This window comes from Salvelinus alpinus, chromosome 1 (assembly GCF_045679555.1).
Source record: "Salvelinus alpinus chromosome 1, SLU_Salpinus.1, whole genome shotgun sequence".
Lineage (NCBI taxonomy): Eukaryota > Metazoa > Chordata > Actinopteri > Salmoniformes > Salmonidae > Salvelinus > Salvelinus alpinus.
The window spans coordinates 112,221,564-112,243,306 of NC_092086.1; the positions used below are offsets into that span (position 1 = coordinate 112,221,564).

General features: G+C 43.1%; 1 protein-coding gene across 3 annotated transcripts in view; it reads left to right on the top strand.

Annotated features, from left to right (window-relative positions):
- The first annotated feature begins 1,247 nt into the window (after window positions 1–1,247).
- The window catches only part of LOC139539061 (AF4/FMR2 family member 1-like), a 66,681-nt gene continuing 46,185 nt past the window's right edge, over window positions 1,248–21,743 (top strand). For 2 of the 3 annotated variants that reach the window (XM_071341765.1, XM_071341785.1), the window contains exons 1-3: window positions 1,249–1,489; window positions 9,551–9,668; window positions 16,758–17,591. In XM_071341765.1, coding sequence (XP_071197866.1) covers window positions 1,473–1,489; window positions 9,551–9,668; window positions 16,758–17,591 — 969 coding nt within the window. In that variant the 5' untranslated portion in view covers window positions 1,249–1,472. Of the gene's footprint in view, window positions 1,490–9,550; window positions 9,669–16,757; window positions 17,592–21,743 lie in introns of all 3 variants that reach the window. The other variant, XM_071341775.1, reaches the window with a different exon arrangement.

Consider the following 21,743-nt stretch of genomic DNA (forward strand, 5'->3'; position numbering starts at 1 on the left):
TGAAATGCTATTAGCGCGCACCACCGCTAACTAGCTAGCCATTTCACATCCGTTACACTCTCATTGAGTAACTCAAGTGGAAGGCCGACCGGTATACATCAACTAAATTATTCTTTTTTTTGTTGTTGTAATTTTCCCCCCTTTCTCTCCCCAATTATGATCTTGTCTCTGCAACTCCCCAACATGCTCGGGAGAGGCGAAGGTCAAGTCATGCGTCTGCCGAAACACGACCCGCCAAGCCGTGCTTCTTAACACCCACTCACTTATCCAGGAAGCCAGCTGCACCAATGTGTCAGAGGAAACACTGTTCAACTGACAACCAAAGTCAGCTTGTAGGCACCCAGCCCGCCACAAGAGTGCGATGAGCCAAGTAAAGCCCCCCTGGCAAAACCCTCCCCTAACCTGGACGACCGTCCTATGGGACTCCCGGTCACAGCCGGTTGTGACACAGCCTGGGATAGAACCCCAGGCTGTAGTGACGCCGCAACACTGCGATGCAGTGGCTTAGACCGCTAAAATCCCCCGTAGTTGTGCACGCTGGTCTAATAATGGTGATCTGCAGTACTGCGGTTGGCCTTTATCTTCCTTGGCTTCATTGCGAGGTGGCAGTCGTTCTCTCCTACCCATTAAGGCTCCATTGAATTTTTTATTTTTCATATCACTCTATTCAATTCAATGAGTGTCTACGAAAATAGAATCTATTAAAAAAACTACTACTGGAATGTTGTTCAGGATCTATGGGATGCCATTATCAGATAGATTATTCACATTTATCAATAACTTAGATTAATTTATAGCAAGGCATATTTTAAATATCCACATAATCATAAAATATATCAGTCATTTTTATTTAATTGGGGAAATTAAGATGAACTCTTTCAATATAATGATGTATCCAGCAGTAGGCTTTGCTGTCTAATGGTATGTGTAGTTCTCAGTTCAGAGATAAAATAAAACTGTTGAACGCTATCCCTGGCAATAGTTTAGGTGGTGATTCAGAGAGAAGAATAACATGTCCATAATAGGAATGGTGTGGCTGTACCATTTCCTACGTGCAGGGGGGAACTGTGCAAACGTTGTTTAAATTGACAATTGAAAAACGCGAGAAAGAAAACACATTCTCTAATAGACAACAAAAATACAATTTGGAAATAAGTAGAACATATGAACAGTCGTTTTGTGTTTATTGCAGGTTGCTTTTCTGTTTACGTACAAAAGCCATCGTATCAGACTCCACTGTGTCCCCCGGATGACTGCATGAAATAGAACAACCCAGTATGCCCTGAGACCAGGATCCATATGCACAGTTACTAGCAGAGAACTATGAAAGAACAGTTATAGACAGTTAATTTATGTAAAGATTTCGATGGCATTTGACTGGTAAACAATGTAATCAAGAGGGGAGATTATCCAATCAAGGATTGTCAGAAACACATGGCAAGCAACTTGCAATTTGTTTTTTGAGGCGCACCATGGCAGCTCGCTCAAGGTAAGCAGAGAACGATAACGTTAGCTAGCCTACGAACTATCGCAAGTCAATTTACACACCATAGCTAGCTAAAAGACGCTAGTCCAAAAGTTGAGTTTGGCTGGTTACTTTGATAACTACGTTTGGATATCGCTAGAAGCGTGTTGTAACATTAAACGGAGTTTGGCAAAGTTATTTGCCATTTTAAGCGTAATAAAACTGAATGGTAACGCAGCTAGCGTAGCCGAATAAGGTGGAATCAGCTGGAACTAGCCTGCTCACTCCCACAGCTGTGGTGTGATTTAGCTAGCAAGCTGGTGCCACTGCTAACCAGCTGATCGACGATGTCAGTGTATTTTTAGATAGTAACTAGCGCACAACCTCACCGACTAACATTTAGTTAGCTAATTTAAAAACAATTCCGTCGTGTTTAAAATAAGTCTATATAGTTTGCTAGCTAACAACAATATTTTGGATAACAGAATAACTGGCCATTATGTAATGTGATCCTGCGAGTTTAACTAGCTAGTTAGCAAACGTTACTCACGAATTTAGCTACTAACGTTAGACATTTAATTGTCAAGTCAGAAGTTTGATAATTCACTCACTCGTAGGCAGCCTGGCAGTGTTAGTGGGATGCCTAACTAGCTCTTATCTAGCAGTTCGCAGGCTGCTAACTAGCTTTTGCGTTTTAACCTGATGCTGATAGGTAACGTTAACCGTAGTTTAATTTCGTACAGAGGAACTAGCTACTAGTGTACTTTCAATCATTCCTTTTTATACATTTTTTTACTTACTAACCAGCAGAATTGAATATGGCGATTAGCTAACCACCGCGCATGAACAGCTGATTGCCTTTTTAGAGGTCTCAAATCGAAACTTGTTTGTTTAGCAAATAAATCCAATTTCCCTAAACGCAGGGGAAGGACGGAAGGCGAGTTGACCATGTCTCCATTCATTGTACCTTTTTATAGCAATATTTTTAGCTACTCAACAACTTTAATATCAGGTTTGAAATGAATAGCAAGTGAGTCACAGTGTTGTCGAACACTACACCACTGACTTTAGAACCGGAGCGTCTCATTCACATGAAGGAGCATTGTTTATTGTTGACGTAACCCGTCAATAGTTACTGATAGTCCCTTGTCTAAAAACTCTCCATATTGTCTGTCTCTGTGTAAAGCCATAATAGTCCTAGATATAGATTGATTGGCCTAATAAGGCAAATAATACACGTTACATATGCCCACAGTACCCTGCTATCACATCCGTATATTGAGTACAGGCTCACACATCCCATGCATGCAGCAGCATCGCAGACACACACCTGTGTTTAGGTTGATGAAAGTTAATTCCGTCTACTGCCTTTGTATAGCATTGAACCCTACCCTTGTCTACTACTGGGAGAAACAATTGCACCAGCTGATGTCGAGGGATAAACTGTCCTCATGAAGCTAAACCTTAAAGGTGTAGCACAGGAGAAATGGACCCATTTTCATATAAAGAACGTTAGCTAATTGGGGTTAGATATCAACTCAGTAGTCTCTTCAAATCTCTCTTTAAGCATTTCACTGTAAATTCTACACTTATCTTTGGCGCGCATGTGACAAATAGTTAGATTTTAAATCTAGACTAGAGAAAAATAAATGCGGTTGCAACTTGCTTACCAATAAAGATGTTTGGCTAATTAAAAAGCCATCTTTTTACTGAAACAAACTTCCTTTGTTTACCATAAGTGTCTGAATATCTTTTCACCTCCAATGTATACGAGTCAGTGGATTGTGAGTAATGATACAGGGTGAACCACATGTTGACCTTTGCCCACTGCAGGGGAAGGAGTCTCTCTGTCCTTCCCCTCCCCCACTCATCACACAGCCCTTCTCTTTAGTGGAGGCTAGTAATGCTGTGTGTTGCTTCTACTTTGCTAACTACAGACAGCCCTGCGCCTCTTATAAAACTTAAAAGCCTGCCATCAGCCGACTTTTGTGGTTCGAAGGAATTTCAGTGCAGGCGCCTGCCAAAGTTTTGCCTGTAGGCCTCCGCTAGGCCTACGTTATGTTATCGTATGCAGTTTGTATTTTAATGATGTCATGCAGACATGGTTGTGTTATAGGCCTACATTTTGGATAAAGGCTCATTCTTGCATCCCTTCTGAAAAGCCAGACACTACACATAGGCTACGTCTATGGGACGGCTGGATTTAGAAGTAGGCCTAGCTTCATGAATGATCCTTCTAGTCCTTATCAGTCTGGTGTGTTCTTGTGCCTTCATTTAAGAGAGAGGAGATGAGAAGCATAGATGTAAGATTAGTTTTTGGGTGAGGAGGGTGATAATCAGTTTTAAGGGGACCTAGGGGTTAGTGTGCATCAGACCACCACTGTGGCAGGCAGCTTTACTACAGTGGCTGTACATGATTTACACCTGTAAATAACATCACATGGGAATCAAAATGGCATGGCCGTACTCCAATATTTCACAATAACGCCTTGCGTTCTGGAGGGTGGCCTTTTGCATCCCCCCCAATGTTCCAAATGTGCAATCCGTATGTACCCTTGCTGATTTTTTTTATTTTTGTATTTAACTAGGCAAGTCAGTTAAGAATAAATTCTTATTTTACAATGACGGCCTACCCCGGCCAAACCCTAATCCGGACGACGCTGGGCCAGTTGTGCGCCGCCCTATGGGACTCCCAATCACGGCTGGTTGTGATACAACCTGGATTCGAACCAGGATGTCTGTAGCACTGAGTGCCTCTAGCACTGAGATGCAGTGCCTTAGACCACTGCGCCACTCGGGAGCCCATATCATGGACCGTAATGGTTTGAGAACATTCCAAGATTTGAAAGATAATAATCAAATTGTATTAATCACATGCTTTGTAAACAACAGGTGTAGACTAACAGATGAAATGCTTACTTACAGGTCCTTACCCACAATGCAGAGAGAAAGGAAATAGAAAAATAATACACAAGTAAAACGCATAATAATAGATGCTCACTGAGTAACGATAACTTGGCTATATACAGTTGAAGTTGGAAGTTTACATACACATAGGTTGGAGTCATTAAAACTTGTTTTTCAACCACTCCACAAAACAATAGTACGCAAGTATAAACACCATGGGACCAAGCAGCCATCATACCGCTCAGGAAGGAGATGTGTTTTGTCTCCTAGAGATGAACGTACTTTGGTGCGAAAAGTGCAAATCAATCCCAGAACAACAGCAAAGGACCTTGTGAAGATGCTGGAGGAAATGGGTACAAAAGTATCTATATCCACAGTAAAACGAGTCCTATATCGACATAACCTGAAAGGCTGCTCAGCAAGGAAGAAGCCACTGCTCCAAAACTGCCATAATTTTTTTTATTTAGGGACTTTTTCATTCAGCTCATAAAACATGGGACCAACACTTTACATGTTGCGTTTTATTTTTGTTCAGTATACATACAGGTATAACTCGAAATAAAGTGACAGATAGGTAGCAGCAGTGTACAGTGCATTCGGAAAGTATTCAGACCCCCGTATTTTGTTACGTTATAGCCTTATTCTAAAATTGATTAAATAAACGTTTTTCCTCAAATCTACACACAATGCCCCATAATGACAAAGCAAAAACAGTTAAGAAAAAATGTTTTTATGTTATTTATTAAGATCCTTTGCTATGAGACTTGAAATTGAGCTCAGGTGCATCCTGTTTTTATCCATCTTTTGATCTTTCTACAACTTGATAGGAGTCCGCCTGTTGTAAATTCAATTGATTGGACATGATTTGGAAAGGAACACCCCTGTATTTATAAGGTTCCACAGTTGACAGTGCATGTCGGAGCAAAAACAAAGCCATGAGGTCGACGGAATTGTCCGTAGAGCTCCGAGAAGGGATTATGTCGAGGCACAGATCTGGGGAAGGTGCCAAAACATTCTGCAGCATTAAAGGTCCCCAAGAACACAGTGTCCTCCATCATTCTTAAATGGAAGAAGTTAGAACCACCAAGCCTCTTCCTAGAGCTGGCCGCCTGGCCAAACTGAGCAATCGGGGGAGAAGGGCCTTGGTCAGGGAGGTGACCAAGAACCCAATGGTCACTGACAGCGCTTCAGAGTTCCTCTGTGGAGATGGGAGAACCTTCCAGAAGGACAACCATCTCTGCAGCACTACACCAATCAGGCCTTTATGGTAGAGTGGCCAGACAGTAGCCACTCCGCAGTAAAAGGCACATGACAGCCCGATTTGAGTTTGCCTAAAGGACTCTGACCATGAGAAACAAGATTATCTGGTCTGATGAAACCAAGATTGAACTCTTTGGACTGAATGCCAGGCGTCACGTCTGGAGGAAACCTGGCACCGTCCCTACTGTGAAGCATGGTGGTGGCAGCGTCATGCTGTGGGGAGGTTTTTCATCGGCGGGGACTGGGAGATTAGTCAGGATCAAGAGAAAGATCAATGGAGCAAAGTACAGAGATCTTTGAAGTCCTGTGCATTCTGGAGCAGGTTCTCCGACTAGGGGCGACAGTTCACCTTCCAACAGATCAACAACTATAAGCACACAGCCAAGACAACGCAGGAGTTGCTTTGGGACAAGTCTCTGAATGTCCTCGAGTGGCCCAGCTAGAGCCCGTACTTGAACCCAGATCGAACGTTTCTGGAGAGACCTGATAATAGCTGTGCATCGACGCTCTCATCCAACCTGACAGAGTTTGAGAGGATCTACAGAGAAGATTGGGAGAAACTCCCAAAAAACTGGTGTGACCAGCTTGTAGCGTCATTCCAAGAAGACTCGAGGCTGTAATCGCTGCCAAAGGTGCTTCAACAAAGTACTGAGCAAAGGGTCTGAATACTTATGTAAATGTGATATGATGATTATAAAAAATATAAATAAACGTTTTTTCTAAACGGTTTTATGCTTTGTCATTATGGGGTATTGTGTGTAGATTGGTGAGGGGGGGGGGAACTATTTAATCCATTTTGGAATAAGGCTGTAACGTAACAATGTGGGAAAAGTCAAGGGGTCTGAACTTTCCGAATGCACTGTATGTGATGAGTCAATGGGGACCTTATATGCTGCTGAATTGTTTTGGTACCCTTCCCCAGATCTGTGTCTTGACACAATCTTGTCCCGGGGCTCTACGGACAATTCCTTCAACCTCATGGCTTGGTTTTTGCTCTGACATGCACTGTCAGCTATGGGACCTTACCAAATCATGTCCAATCCAATTGAATTTACCACAGGTGAACTCTAACCAAGTTGTGGAAACATCTCAAGGATGATGGTCTCCTGAGTGCCGCAGCAGTCTAAGGCACTGCATCTCAGTGCACTACTGTCCCTGGTTCGAATTCAGGCTGTATCACATCCGGCTGTGATTGGGAGTCCGATAGGGCGGCGCACAATTGGCCCAGCGTCGTCTGGGTTTGGCCTGGGGTAGGCAGTCCATTGTAAATAAGAATTTCTTCTTAACTGACTTGCCTAGTTAAATAAAGGTTTAAATGAGCAATTGGAATAGGATGCACAAGAGCTCAATTTCGAGTATTATAGCAAAGGGTCTGAATACTATATTAAGTTGTCTTTTACATTTTTTTTTTACAATCATATTCAGGGGCACACTCCAACACTCAGACAGAATTGACCAATAAAGCATTTATTTAGTGAGTCCGCCAGATGAAAGACAGTGGGGATGACCAGCGATGTTCTCTTGGCAAGGGTGTGAATTTAACAATTTCTGTCTTGCTAAGTATAAAAAAAAATGTAATGTACTTTTAGGTGTCAGGGAAAATGTATGGAGTAAAAAGTGCATTATTCTCTTTAGGAATGTAGTTTAGTAGAAGTTGTCAAATATATAAATAGTAAAGTACATATACTCAAACTGCTTAAGTAGTACTTTAAAGTATTTTTACTTAAGTACTTTACACCACTGGATTGTGAGCATGTTCTAGGAACCGCCTATAAAATTACATGATGCAGAGCAGGACGATGGCCAAGCTGTTTTGAGGGCAGTCTATTTTGTTGCCAGATTTCCAAATGACAATTGAAGCTACATCCAAGTTCTCCACCCAAGTTCTCCACCCAGATCAAGTTATACACACCCTTCTTACTTCAACAGAGCTGATTTTAAAATCCAGTATAGTAAGTCGTTGTCCATTTGACATGTATTATGGCAGTGTGCCATTCTAGAGGGAGTGTTTGAAACAGATGATGTCAACCCCATAGGACTGTGTCTCTGTCTATAATTACACCTGTCTCCAGATACAGGGCCTTCAGAAAGTATTCATACCCCTTGACTTATTTCACATTTTGTTGTTACAGCCTGAATTCAAAATTGATCAAATTTGTTTTCTCTCTCACCCATCTACACACAATACACCATAATGACAGTGAAAACAACATGTTTTTAGACATTTTTGCCAATTTATTGAAAACTAAATACAGAAATCTCATACATATGTTTTTACACCCCTGAGTCAATACTTTAAATGTACTTTTGGCATTGATTACAACCGTGAGTCTTTCTGGGTAAGTTCCTAAGAGTTCCATACCTGGATGGTGCAACGTTTGCCCAATTTGATTTATTTTCAAAATTCTTCAAGCTCTGCCAAATTGGTTGTTGATAATTTTTTTAGCCATTTCAGATCTTGGCATATATTTTAAAGTAGATTAACTTAAAGACCTCAACTGTCTTCTTGGTAAGCAACTCCAGTGTTAATTTGGCCATGTGGTTTACTTAATTATCCTGCTGAAAAGGTGAATTTGCCACCCAGTGTCCGTTGGAAAGCCGACTGAACCAAGTTTTACTCTAGGATTTTGCCTGTACTTGGCTCTATTCCGTTTCTTTTTCTCCTAAAATAATTCCCATATCCGTAACATGATGTGGCCACCAGCATGCTTGAAAATATGAACGTAAAGCTTTGTATTCACAACCAAAAGTCAATTTCTTTGCCAAATATTTTGCAGTATTACTTTCGTGCCTTGTTGCAAACAGGATGCATGTTTTGGAATATTATTATTCTGTACAGGCTTCCTTTTCACTAGGTTAGTATTTTTGGAGTAACAACTGATGGATCGACATAGGAGAATACAATCACAGCCATTAAACTCTGTAACTGTTTTAAAGTCACCATTGGTCTCATTGTGAAATCCCTGAGCAGTTTCCTTCCTTTCCGACAACTAAGTTACAAAGGACGCCTGTATCTTTATAGTGACTGGGTGTATCAATACACCACCCAAAGCGTAAGTAATAACTTCACCATACTCAAAGGGATATTTAATGTCAGCTTATTATTATTTTTTACCCATCTACCAATAGGTGCCCTTCTTTGTGAGGCATTGGAAAACTCCCTGGTCTTTGTGGTTGAATCTGTGTTTGAAATTCACTGTTCGACTGAGGGTCCTTACAATTATCTGTATGTGTGGGGTACAGGGATGATATTTGAATGACTACCTCATGTTAAACAGTTTATGCTCACAGTGAGTCCATGCAACTTCCGTGTTTAGCACATATTATTTTGTGGTCCTGAACTTATTTAGGCAAAACAAAGGGGTCTAAATACTTATTAACTCAATACATTTTCATGACACAATGGGGTATTGTGAGTGTATACCAGTGAAATGTGTTTTCTCAATTGAATCACTTTTTAAATTCAGGCTGTAACCCAACACTGTGGAAAGTGTTAAGGGGTGTGAATACCTACTGAAGGCACTCACTGTATGATGGGCACCCTCCCCCCAATTAGTCCCCAGAAATGATGGGAACATATCCCCCATTACAGCTGTGCCCAGAAATTATGGCAACACAGAAGTGATTTTGGACCCTCAAAATCCTTGGTCAGTCATTGGATATTTTTTTCTGGTAATGGTGTACTTTGTGTAATATCCATTATCAATCCAACTTGCTCTCCTATAAAGGCCAAATCCAAACCTGAGATCTACCCGAGTATTTCAAAAAAAAATTCTCGCCCAAGTCTTCCATTTTTGATATCCGTGCATAATTTAATTTACCCTGAAGTCTGAGTTAAGCGTATACAGACTTGAGAAATGTGTAGTGTTTAAAGTGACCACTCTAAACCTATCTGTCTGATTTTCCCCCCCCCCACAGCTACAATGAAGAGAGGAACCTCCTTCGCATCCGAGAGCGGGAGCGGCGGAATCAGGGAACCTTCCAGGAGAAGGAGTTCTACCAGGAGACCGTTCCCCTGTTTGGGGAACCCTATAAGGTCAGACTACTTCCTGTTCTTTTTTTCTTCTTCTCTAGGCCTTTATTAGGACTGCAGGTGGACGTACTAACAACTACGAACATGCAACGTATTCCCAAAATGCAGGTTATTTTATATGATGCTATTAATTATTCCATTCTATTTGAAACAAGAGAATTAAGAGGCCAGAGAAAGAGTGTCTTGCTTGATGACTTCATGACCAATGCGTTTGCACGTTGATAATGTAACAGTTTGTTTTGTAACACAGCCCACGTGTCAGTGTGTCGCTCTTAAGCGATGAGCTGTTGAGAACCCGACTCCAACCTTTATTAGAATCTCCTCAGAACATCTCGTTGATGTATTTAGGCGTTGCTCTGGATGTGATGACCTGCGTTTATACCGTGACCCCCCTCTGTGGCCTAGGTCTAGTTACCACTAAAGTCAAATAAAATTGGATTTGTCATATGCTTCCTAAACAACAGGTGTAGACTAATAGTGAAATGCATAATTACGGGCCCTTCCCAATAACGCAGAGAGAAAACACAAGGAATAAATATACAATGAGTAACGTGGTAGCAGTACAGAGTCGATGTGCAGGGGTATGCGGTAATTGATGTAGATATGTACGTATAGGTAGGGCTAAAGTGACTAGGCAACAGCATAGATAATAAAGAGTTAGTGACAAAAGGGTCAATGCTTATTGTCCAGGTAGCTATTTGGTTAACTATTTAGAATTCTTATGACTTGGGGATAGACCCTGTTCAGGGTCCTGTTGGGTCCAGACCTGATGCATCGGTACCGCTTGCCGTGCGGTAGCAGAGAGAACAGTCTATGACGTGGGTGGCTGGAGTGTTTGGCAATTTGTAGGGCCTTCATGTGATGTACTGGGCTGTGCGCACTGCCCTCTGTCGCGCCTTGTGGTTTGATGCCAAGCAGTTGCCATACCAAGCGGTGATGCAGCCAGTCAAGATGCTCTCATTGTTGCAGCTGTAGTAAAGGCTAGCTCCAGGCTCAAGGGCGTTTTTTTTGACGTTCTTTTATGTAACTGGCTCAGCCTAGTGCAGGGATGGGCAACTCCAGTCCTCTGGGGCCTGATTGGTGTCACACTTTTGCCCCAGCTAACGCACCTGACTCCAATCACGATCTTCAGTTTAGAATGCAATTAGTTTAATCAGCTGTGTTGACTAGGGATGTGGACAGTGTGTGACACCCCTCCAGCCCCGGAGGACTGGCACTGCCCATCCCTGATGTAGGGAATAGGCCTAGTGCCCTGGCTTTGAGTCATTCTTAGGGATGTCTGAAATGAGTAGGGGGCAGGGCCAGGGTGTGTGCATACTATATACATGCATTTGGAAAGTATTCAGACACCTTGACTTTTTCCAGATTTGGTTACATTACAGCTTTATTCTAAAATGTATTTAAATTAATGTTTTTCTTCAATCTACACACAATACCCCATAATGGTAAACCGAAAACAGGATTTTAGAAACTTTTACACCAAAAAAAACGGATACCTTATTTACATACGTATTCAGACCCTTTGCTTTGAGACTCGAAATTGATTCGGGTGCATCCTGTTTCCATTGATTATGCTTGATGTTTCTACAACTTGATTGGAGTCCACCTTTCGTAAATGTATTAATTGACTGGACATGATTTGGAAAGGCACACACCTGTCTATATAAGGTCCCACAGTTGACAGTGCATGTCAGAGCAAAAACCAAGCCATGAGATCGAAGGAATTGTGTCGAGGCACAGATCTGGGGAAGGGTACCAAAAACTTTCTGCAGCATTGAAGGTCCCCAAGAACGCAGTGGCCTCCAACATTCTTAAATGGAAGATGTTTTAGAACCACCAAGACTCCCAGAGCTGGCCACCAGACCAAACTGTGCAATCGGGGGAGAGCAGGGCCTTGGTCAGGGAGGTGACCAAGTTCCTCTGCTGAGATGGTCATCTTTCTGGAATGTTCTCCCATCTCTGTAGCACTCCACCAATCAGGCCTTTATGGTAGAGTGGCCAGATGGAATCCACTCTTCAGTAAAATACACATGACAGCCAACTTGGAGTTTGCCAAAAGCCACCTAAAGGACATTCAGACCATGGTCTGATAAAACCAAGAGTGAACTCTTTGAACTGAATGCCAAGCATCATGTTTGGAGGAAATCTACGGTGAAGCATGGTGGTGGCAGCATCATGCTATGGGTATATTTTTCAGGGACTGGGAGACTAGTCAGGATCGAGGGAAAGATGAACAGAGATCCTTAATGATAACCTGCTCCGGACCTTAGACTGGGGCGAAGGTCCACTTCCAATGAGACAACGACCTTAAGCACACAGCCAAGACAACGCAGGAGTTGCTTTGGGACAAGTCTCTGAATGTCCTTGAGTGTCCCAGCCAGAGCCTGGACTTGAACCCGATCGAACATCTCTGAAGCGACCTGATAATAGCTGTGCAGCGACGCTCCCCATCCAACCTGACAGAGCTTGAGAGGATCTGTAGAGAAGAATGGGAGAAACTCCCCAAATACAGGTGTGCCAAGCTTGTAGCGTCATACCCAAGAAGACTCAAAGCTGCAATCACTGCCAAAGGTGATTCAATAAAGTACTGAGTAAAGGGTCTGAATACTTATGTAAATGTGATAATTCTTTATTTTTAATACATTTGCAAATTTCTAAACCTGTTTTTACTTTGTCATTATTGGGTATTGTGTGTAGATTGGGGGGGGGGAGACTAATACATTTTAGAATAAGGCTGTAACGAAACAAAATGTGGAAAGTCAAGGGGTCTGAACTTTACGAGTGCACTGTATATACATAAGTTGATGGATACCCCTTCAAATGAGTGGATTCAGCTGACATCACTAGCTACCGAGTTCCAAACTGCCTCTGGAAGTAACATCGGCACAAGAACTGTTCGTCGGGAGCTTCATGAAATGGGTTTCCATGGCCGAGCAACAGCACACAAGACTAAGATCACCATGCGCGGGCTGGAGGGGTGTAAAGTTTGCTGCCATTGGACTCTGGAGCAGTGGAAATGTGTTGTCTGGAGTGATGAATCAAGCTTCACCATCTGGCATTCCGACAGATGATTCTTGGTTTGGCAGATGCCAGGAGAACACTACCTGCCACAATGCATTGTGCCAACTAAAGTTTTGTGGAGGAGGAATAATGGTCTGGGGCTTTATTTCATGGTTTGGGTTTGGACCCTTAGTTCCAGGGAAGGTAAATCCTAATGCTACAGCATACAATGACATTCTAGATGATTCTGTGCTTCCAACTTTGTGGCAACTGTTTTGGGGAAGGCCTTTTCCTGTTTCAGCATGCCAATGCCCCTGTGCATAAAGCGAGGTCCATACAGAAACTTGTTTGTCGAGATCGATGTGGAAGAACTTGACTGGCCTGCACAGAGCCCTGACCTCAACCCCATCAAACACTTTCGTGATGAATTGGAACGCCGGCTACGAGCCAGACCTAATCGCTCAACATCAGTGCCCGACCTTACTAATGCTCTTGTGGTAAGTCCCCGCAGCAATGTTCCAACATCTAGTGGAAAGCCTTCCCAGAAGAGTGGACACTGTTAATGCAGCAAAAAGGGGGGAACAACTCCATTTTAATGCCCATGATTTTTTTGGAATGAGATGTTGGATGAGCAGGTGGCCACTTTACCAAAAGTAAGTAGTTTTTATACCAGAGGAGTAAATCTGGGCCTTTCCAGGTTAGAGGGACCACTTTATTGCTTTTCAGTTGTGTACTGCAGAAAATCCATATCAGATTGTAACAGGGGAGTCCGTTACGAGGCACATCTAGCTAATATGTTATTGTGCATGTTTTTTAGTACTCACAGCTTGAGGAGCTCTAGCAAGGAAACAGTGCTTAAATTATTTCTAATAGCATTTCATGTGGAATTGTTTATGGTACTACATCCTCATACACTGTACAGCAGTGGTGCTCAAAACTCCTCGGGGACCCCTAGACGGTTTACGATGTTGTTGTAGCCCTGAACTAGCTCACATGATTTACCTAGTCAAGGGCTTGATGATTTAGTTGAATCAGGTGTGCCAGCTCTGGAGTAGATCAAACACACATGGTTTGAGAACCTCTGCCTTACAGACAACAGAGAGTAGGTAGGCTATGCAAGTAGCTATGCGATTTGATAGGTTTGCCTCACACAGTTTGGTTGTTGAAGATGACGTCACTGAGGATGGGGCCATGTGGATGGAAATCCCAGCCTGTGATTGGGTGAGGACTGCAAGTCCCCTAGTGAGCATGTAAATCCCAGCATGTGATTGGAGACAGATGGGGAACCCCCAGCCAGCCATGTCCTCTGGAAACGGATGGAATCCCCAGCCAGCCACGTCTTCTGTAGACCATGGAGCTGTTCGGTTAATGAGGTCTCTTGGAGCCCCCTACCTTGTCACTACTCAGGAGGGAGTGGCAACCCCTGAGGAGTGCTCTAAACCGGAGGGCCAACCAGTTAGTCCTGTCCCCCATCAGAGCCTGTCAGCTCCAGCAGCCGCTTGATATTTAAAGCATAGGTGGTTTTTGTCTAGAATGGATACAGCTTTTGTCTAAATTGACTTTTCATAGTAGGTTAATATAACTTGTGCAGCAGGCTGGGATAATTCACATGGCAGGTCAGGATAATTAGGTTAAGGTTAGGAAAATGGTTTGGGTTAGCTAAAATACAGAAAATATATATTTTTGATGTAAATTTGACAAAAGCTAGTTAGACTAATTTAGACTAACGGTTCAGATATCTGAACTTGTATTAATCATGGTCAAATTACCGACCATGAAATTAGTTATAAAATTGCTAAATGTACTCTCCGCCCAATGGCAAAATGTGTAGAATTGCATAAAAAGAACTCTACATTTATCTCTGCAGTCAAGTGGGGCTGCTAAAATGTTTTGCTTGCAAGGTGGGGGGGGTGCCCCGCAAACACAATTTCGGGCCCCCAAAATCCTAGGGCTTTTGTCGTTATGGATGTGGGTACGCAGACCCTCGAGCCACTGCACTTCCTCATGAGTTACAATCAAAGTTGCCCACCCCTGATTTTAAAGGAACATAGTTAGCTATTTAGGCTCCCTAGAAAATAAGAGGGTGCATCTTAAAATAATGCAATTTGGTGACTCTTTTTAATTCCGTGTCTGTGTGCTGGTTGGCCTTGGTGCCCAGTGGGTCAGTGAGAGGCTGTATTATTTTTTATTATTTTTTACTTTTTATTTAACTAGGCAAGTCAGTTAACATTCTTATTTACAATTACGGCCTACCAAAAGGCCTCCTGTGGGGACGGGGGCTGGGATTTAAAGATATAGGACACATCACGACAAAGACACCACAACACTACATAGAGACCTTAGACAACAAAGCATGATAGCAACACATTACGACGACAACAACATGGCAGCAGCACAACATGATAGCAGCACAAAACATGGTACAAACATTATTGGGCACACGGGAAGTGATGCATTGTCTGTGTGGTCAGGGAAGTAGGCCAAGGCTTGAGATGTTTCTAAGAAATCCTTAAAACAAAACAAAAAAACATGAGGAAAATTAGAAATAATTGAGAAAATATGAACCTAATATGTTATTAGATCATTTTATAGTCCTGAAGTAGCATACCACCCTTTCTACTTAACACCGTCTCAATCACTCTTTCTTTCAGTCTATCCTCCCTTTTTCTCCTGTAAACTCAGTAATTTCTTATAAAGAAGCACTACTTTCCCTTGGTGGCTGGCAGCTGTAAAGTATATCTCTTTACCATGGCTAAGCTGATTGCTTTGTTTGTTCACTGGATGAATGGGAGGCTCTGTTTCCTTGGTTGGCTGCCTGTTGTGATGCATTTGGTTCATTCTGGCAAATCCTTATGTTGTGTTGTCGTCAGCTGGGTCTGTGAACAAGGCCAGCCTCTCAAGGTGAACAATGTTGTAGGATGTGAATTAGCTGTCACTAACATCCCAGGGCTTAGGGTTAGGTACTGCTGGTTGATTCACGATGCATAGCGTCTCATATTGACCAGAGAGAAGTGAGGTAGGAGTCTGTTAGGAGCAGGCATTGTACTTGCCCAGGCCATGTGAATTGATGGTGAAGCATAGGTGGATTCTTTGTCTTCACGAGGTGATGCTGTACCAAAGGTGCTGGATAAATGAAGATGTCTTACTCAGGCCGTTTTACCATTTTGACCCAAAAAATTGGCACAGTTCCTGTCTGCTTAAGGGGTGGCTCTCCCATAGGCACCAATGCGATAGCAGCTTGGCCTGGTCTACTTAGTTCATTGACTGTATATGAACCAGAAATAAGGAGCAAGCGAGTTGTCTCGCTTCCTCTTCAGTTTCTGTGTCTTCTACTGTAGGGACTTTGGCAACCTTATTTTCCACCCTTCTCCTGACGTGTACTCTTGCACACTCCCCGCCATGCATTCCACAATAGTGGAAACTCCCTTCAAGCCAATGCAAACTCCCTTCACACCAATCCTATACTTTAAAAAAAATCCGTGACAGGGTTGGTGAAGGCTAAAGGTTACGTCCCGATTTTTATATATCTATCTCCTGAACCACAGCCCAACGTTGCCCTTTTTCTGCCCAACGTTGCCCCTTTTCTGAGGAGGATGTTTTGGAGTGACACAGTGCATACATGCAACCCACAGCCCGTGGGGTTAGCTAGCTACTGTAACAGAGAACTTAATCTTGTCTACTCTCCTGCTTTTTAAAGGTCATATTGATTGGTTGCCTAAAAGTCAGCTACATACAGAGATGAAGGGCAACAGTAATATTTAGTTAAACCTTGGCTTTATCTAGAAAGAACACAGTTTAACAGATTACCATCTGTCAAGCTACAGTTTTATCCTCACTGCAAGTTAATGTGTTTTGGTTTTTTAAAGGTAGACTCAGCGATACAAAGTAAACATTTTAGCAGTGTAAGGTCAACTTTCGCAAACAACAAAGAGCGTGTAGCAAGATGTTATCCTCCTCCTCAGTCTCAGACTGTATCGTTCTTATTCATTTTCAAGGCGATCAACGACTGCAGAGCTGATAAGAACCCTGCTATGATCCACCGTAACAACACTGATGTACCTGAGTAACCTTTTTTTCCTTTTTCTGTTTCAGACGAACAAAGGAGATGAGCTGTCCAGCCGTATCCAGAGGATGCTGGGTAGTTATGAAGACGTGAACAATCCCAACACTCACCAGTGTTTGGACAGCAGCTTCTCTAAAGACCCTCAATCTCACGTCGCCACAAAGCACGGGCGGCCATCTCGCAGCCGAGAGCGAGCGAAGCCTCCATTCCAGAACCCTCCTCAGTACGGGGCGAGCCAGAGCCAGAGTGGTGGTCCGTCCCGTGGTAGCCACTCTGGCCAGCCTCTGAAGAAGATCCAGGGTCCTTCCTCCTCCTACACCCAGTCCTCCCTGGATCTCAGCCAGGGCCAGGCCTGCCCAGACCCACACCAGAGAAAGACTGAGCTCTGGCCAGACCTGGGGGAGTGTGCCAGTCTTCCTCCGGTACTCTCCGCCCTGTCCCCCCCAGCCGAGCCCCTATCCCCCCTACATTCCAGTGACCCCAGCGGATCTGAACACCAGGACTCCCCCCTGCACCCTGAGAGGCACCCGGCCTCTCCCCAACACCCCGACTCGCACTTCCCCATGGTGTCCCCCCTGGATGACCCCCAGAGAGACATCCCGCCTCCGGCCATCGATGGGACTACCCTGCCCTCTCAGACCTTCCCTCCACCGCTGGCCTCCAAACCCAACCTGGTTATGCCTCAGAAGCCCACAGCCTACGTCCGGCCCATGGACGGCCAAGACCAGGTGACCAGCGAGTCTCCGGACCTCAAGCCTTCTCCAGAAGACTTCCATGGGCAGTCTTATCATGAACCCTTACCAGACTTGAAAAGCACCAAGCCCAGCCTTTCCAAACTGAAGATACCATCACAGTCTATAGAGGTAAGCAGAACCATGTTCTGTTTTTAACCATGGTTGTCTGTGTGTGTTTGTGTGTTCCTTTTGATTAGCCTATATAGCCTGCTGTGTGAGAAATATCAGTTAATATCAGACGCATAATGAACACACAAGCCTGGGAGATTGGGTTTGAACTGGACTTTAGATTAGAACTGGGCGGTGGACTTTAGATGGGAAAAAATAGTTGGTCAGCAAAGAAAAAGATAAACATTACGTAACATCAAACTAACAAACCTTGAACATATCCTAAATTGGAACATGTATCAGATAGGCCTGTTTCTTAGTTGGTTAATATTGAACTTTTGGATGCCTCGACTTGCTCTGGAAAGTAGCACTTCGAAGTTTGATCAGCTTAAAACTACAGATGGATGACAATTTTTTTGGAGAGACTGCGTTCAGGCCCAGTGTCGATGTAGCTTATTGACACACCCTGTGAGGCTAGGTCAGCTCAGTGGAAGTCATGCAGAATGAAATGTCAGAGAGATTTGCATGCTCTAGTCTAGTTCTATTCTCTCTATGGGGGAATATTTCCATAATTGGCTTTGATGAGACTTTGTGTCCCAAATGGCACCTTTTTCCCTACCTAGTGCACTACTTTTGAGCGGGACCCCATAAGGGCTCTGATTTTAAAAGCAGTGCACTATGAAGGGAATAGGGTGCCATTTGGGAAGCAGCCTTTGCGATGGGACCTCATCCTGCCTGTTTACCTGTGGGAGGAACAGACGACGGACACCAACGGGGAAATAATCTGTCCTATAGTCTCCAATGGTAATGAATGGTCACTGAGACAGACGGGTGGCACTTTGTCTCAACAAGTGAATGCTGGCATAATTAGCCTAATCGTTAGGGATGTGCATCTTTCCCTTTTTTTCATGAAGATTTCACGCGTGTCTTGATACAGGGTCGGTAGGTAGCCTAGCGGTTAAGAGCATTGGGCCAGTAACCGAAAGGTCACTGGTTCGAATCCCTGAGCCGACTAGGTAAAAAAAAAAACATGTCTGTCTGTGCCCTTGAGCAATTGTTCCTGTAAGTCTCTCTGGATCAGAGGTAAATGACTAAGATACAGCACCTTAAGATGGTGTTCATATTCCACTTGTTGCATCATGAATGCATTTTTTTATAAAAAATAAATCTCACACACTACCCCCATAATGACAAAGTGAAAACATGGTTTTTAGACATGTTTGCACATTTTATTGAAAGTTAAATATCTAATTGACGTAAGTATTCACACACCCTGAGTCAATGCATGTTAGTGACCTTCGGCAGCGATTGTACAGCTGTGAGTCCATTTTCAAGTCTTGCCATAGATTTTTCAAGTAGATTTAAGTCAAAACTATAACTCGGCCATTCGGGAACGTTCATTACTTCTTGGTCGGCAACTCCAGTGTAGATTTGACCTTGTTTTAGGTAGAGGTCGACCAATTATGATTTTTCAACACCGATACTGATTATTGGAGGCCCTAAAAAAGACAATACCGATTTTAATCGGTCATTTTTATTTATATATATGACATGACAATTACATCATTACTGAATGAACAATGAACACTTATTTTTACTTAATATAATACATTATTTAGTTTCAAGTAAATAATGAAACATGTTCAATTTGGTTTAAATAATGCAAAAACACAGCTAGCAACTTATCTTGGCTCCTTGCTGCACTTGCGTAACAGGTGGTCAGCCTGCCACGCAGTTTCCTCATGGAATGCAATGTAATCGGCCATGATCGTCATCCAAAAATGCCGATTACCAATTTATGAAAACTTGAAATCGAATCGGTTTGATCGGCCATGCCGATTTAATAGGACGACCTCTAGTTTCAGGTTATTGTCCTGCTGGAAGTTGAATTAATCTCCCAGTGTCGGGTGGAAAGCAGACTAAACCAGGTTTTCCTCTAGGATTTTGCCTGTGCTGAGCTCAATTCCCTTTAAAAAATAAAAAAAAAATTGATAAACCTGGTTCAGTCCTTAACGATTACAAGCATACCCATAACATAATGCAGCCGCTACTTGAAAATATAGAGAGTGGTACTCAGTAATGTGTTTTATTGGATTTGCCCCAAACATAAAAAATGAATTGCTATGCCAAATATTTTGAATTATTACTTTAGTGCCTTGTTGCAAACAGGGATGTATGTTTTGGAATATAAAAAAAAAATTCTCTACAGGCTTTGTTCTTTGTCAATTAGTTATTCCACAAGACTAACTTATGTTGATCCATCCTCAGTTTTCTCCTGTAACAGCCTTTTAAACCCAGTAACTGTTTTAAAGACACCATTGGCCTCATGCTGAAATCTTTCCTCTCCAGTGACTGAGTTAGGAAGGACGCCTTTATCTCTGTAGTGACTGTGTGTATTGACACACCATCCAAAATTGTATTAATAACTAAACTATGCTCAAAGGGATATTTGCCCTTTTTTTTTTTTTTTTTTTTTTTTCACCCCTCTACCAATAGGTCCCCTTCTTTGCAAGGCATTGGAAACCCTCCCTGGTCTTTGTGGTTGAATCTGTGTTTGAAATTCACTGCTCGACTGAGGGACCTTACAGATAATTGTATGTGTGGGGTACAGAGATGAGGTAGTCATTCTAAAATCATGTTAAACACTATTATTGCTCACAGTGAGCCCATGCAACTCATTATGTGACTAGTTAAGTACATTTTTACTCCTGAACAAATTGGTTGAATACTTATTGACTGAGCTTTTTCATTTTTATTGAATTTATCCAACAAAACATAATTCCACAGACAATTTGGGGATATTGTGTGGGCCAGTGACCAAAAATCTCAATCAATTTTAAATTCAGACACAACAAAATGTGGAAACAGTCAAGGGGTGTGAATACTTTCTGAAGGCTCTGTACATGGGCACTAATACGACGCAGGAACGATGTGTTTTGATTAGAGAACGAATCGGTTTGATACGATTCAATGCACATTTGTTGCATAAACCTTCATGTTCCATTCTAAATTAAAATCTGCTGCTGCTGAGACTCTGAGCTGGATCTGTTTGGGTTGGGTGGATATGTGTATGTGATGCATGTCTATGGCATGTCTATGGTGTGTACAATGTAGGCACCTGATTTGAGCCATAAGGGATACTAGACATCTACCACCCCACAACCTCGAGTCTTCTTCGGTGTGACGCTACAAGTTTTTCTCTGCAGATCCTCTCAAGCTCTGTCAGGTTGGATGGGGAGCGTTGCTGCACAGCTATTTTCAGGTCTCCAGAGATGGTCGATCGGGTTCAAGTCTGAGCTCTTGCTTGGCCACTCAAGGACATTCAGAGACTTGCCCCGAAGCCACTCCTGCGTTGTCTTGGCTGTGTTCTTAGGGTCGTTGTCCTGTTAGGTGACCCTTCACCCCAGTCTGAGGTCCTGAGCAGGTTTTCATCAAGGATCTTGCTGTACTTTGCTCTGTTCATCTTTCCCTCGATCCTGACTAGTCTCCCAGTCCCTGCTGCTGAATAACATCCCCACAGCGTGATGCTGCCACCACCATGCTTCACCGTAGGGATGGTGCCAGGTTTCCTCCAGATGTGACGCTTGGCATTCAGGCCAAAGAGTTCAATCTTGGTTACATCAGACCAGAGAATCTTGTTTCTCATGGTCTGAGAGTCCTTAAGGTGCTTTTTGACAAACTCCAAGCGGGCTGTCATGTGGCTTCCATCTGGCCAATCTACCATAAAGGCCTGCTTGGTGTAGTGCTGCAGAGATGGTTGTCCTTCTGGAAGATTCTCCCATCTCCACAGAGGAACTCTGGAGCTCTGTCAGAGTGACCATTGGATTCTTGGTCACCTCCCTCACCAGGCCCTTCTCCCCCGATTGCTCAGTTTGTCCAGGCGGCCAGCTCTAGGAAGAGGCTTGGTGGTTCTAAACTTCTTCCATTTAAGAATGATGGAGGCCACTGTGTGGACTTTCAATGCTTCAGGGAAAAAAATTGTACCCTTCCCCAGATCTGTGCCTCGACGCAATTACTGTCTCGGAGCTCTACGGACAATTCCTTCGATCTCATTACTTGGTTTTTGCTCTGACATACACTGTCAACTGTGAGACATTATATAGACAGGTGTGGCTTTCCAAATCATCTCCAATCAATTAAATGTATTACAAGTGGACTCCAATCAAGTTGTAG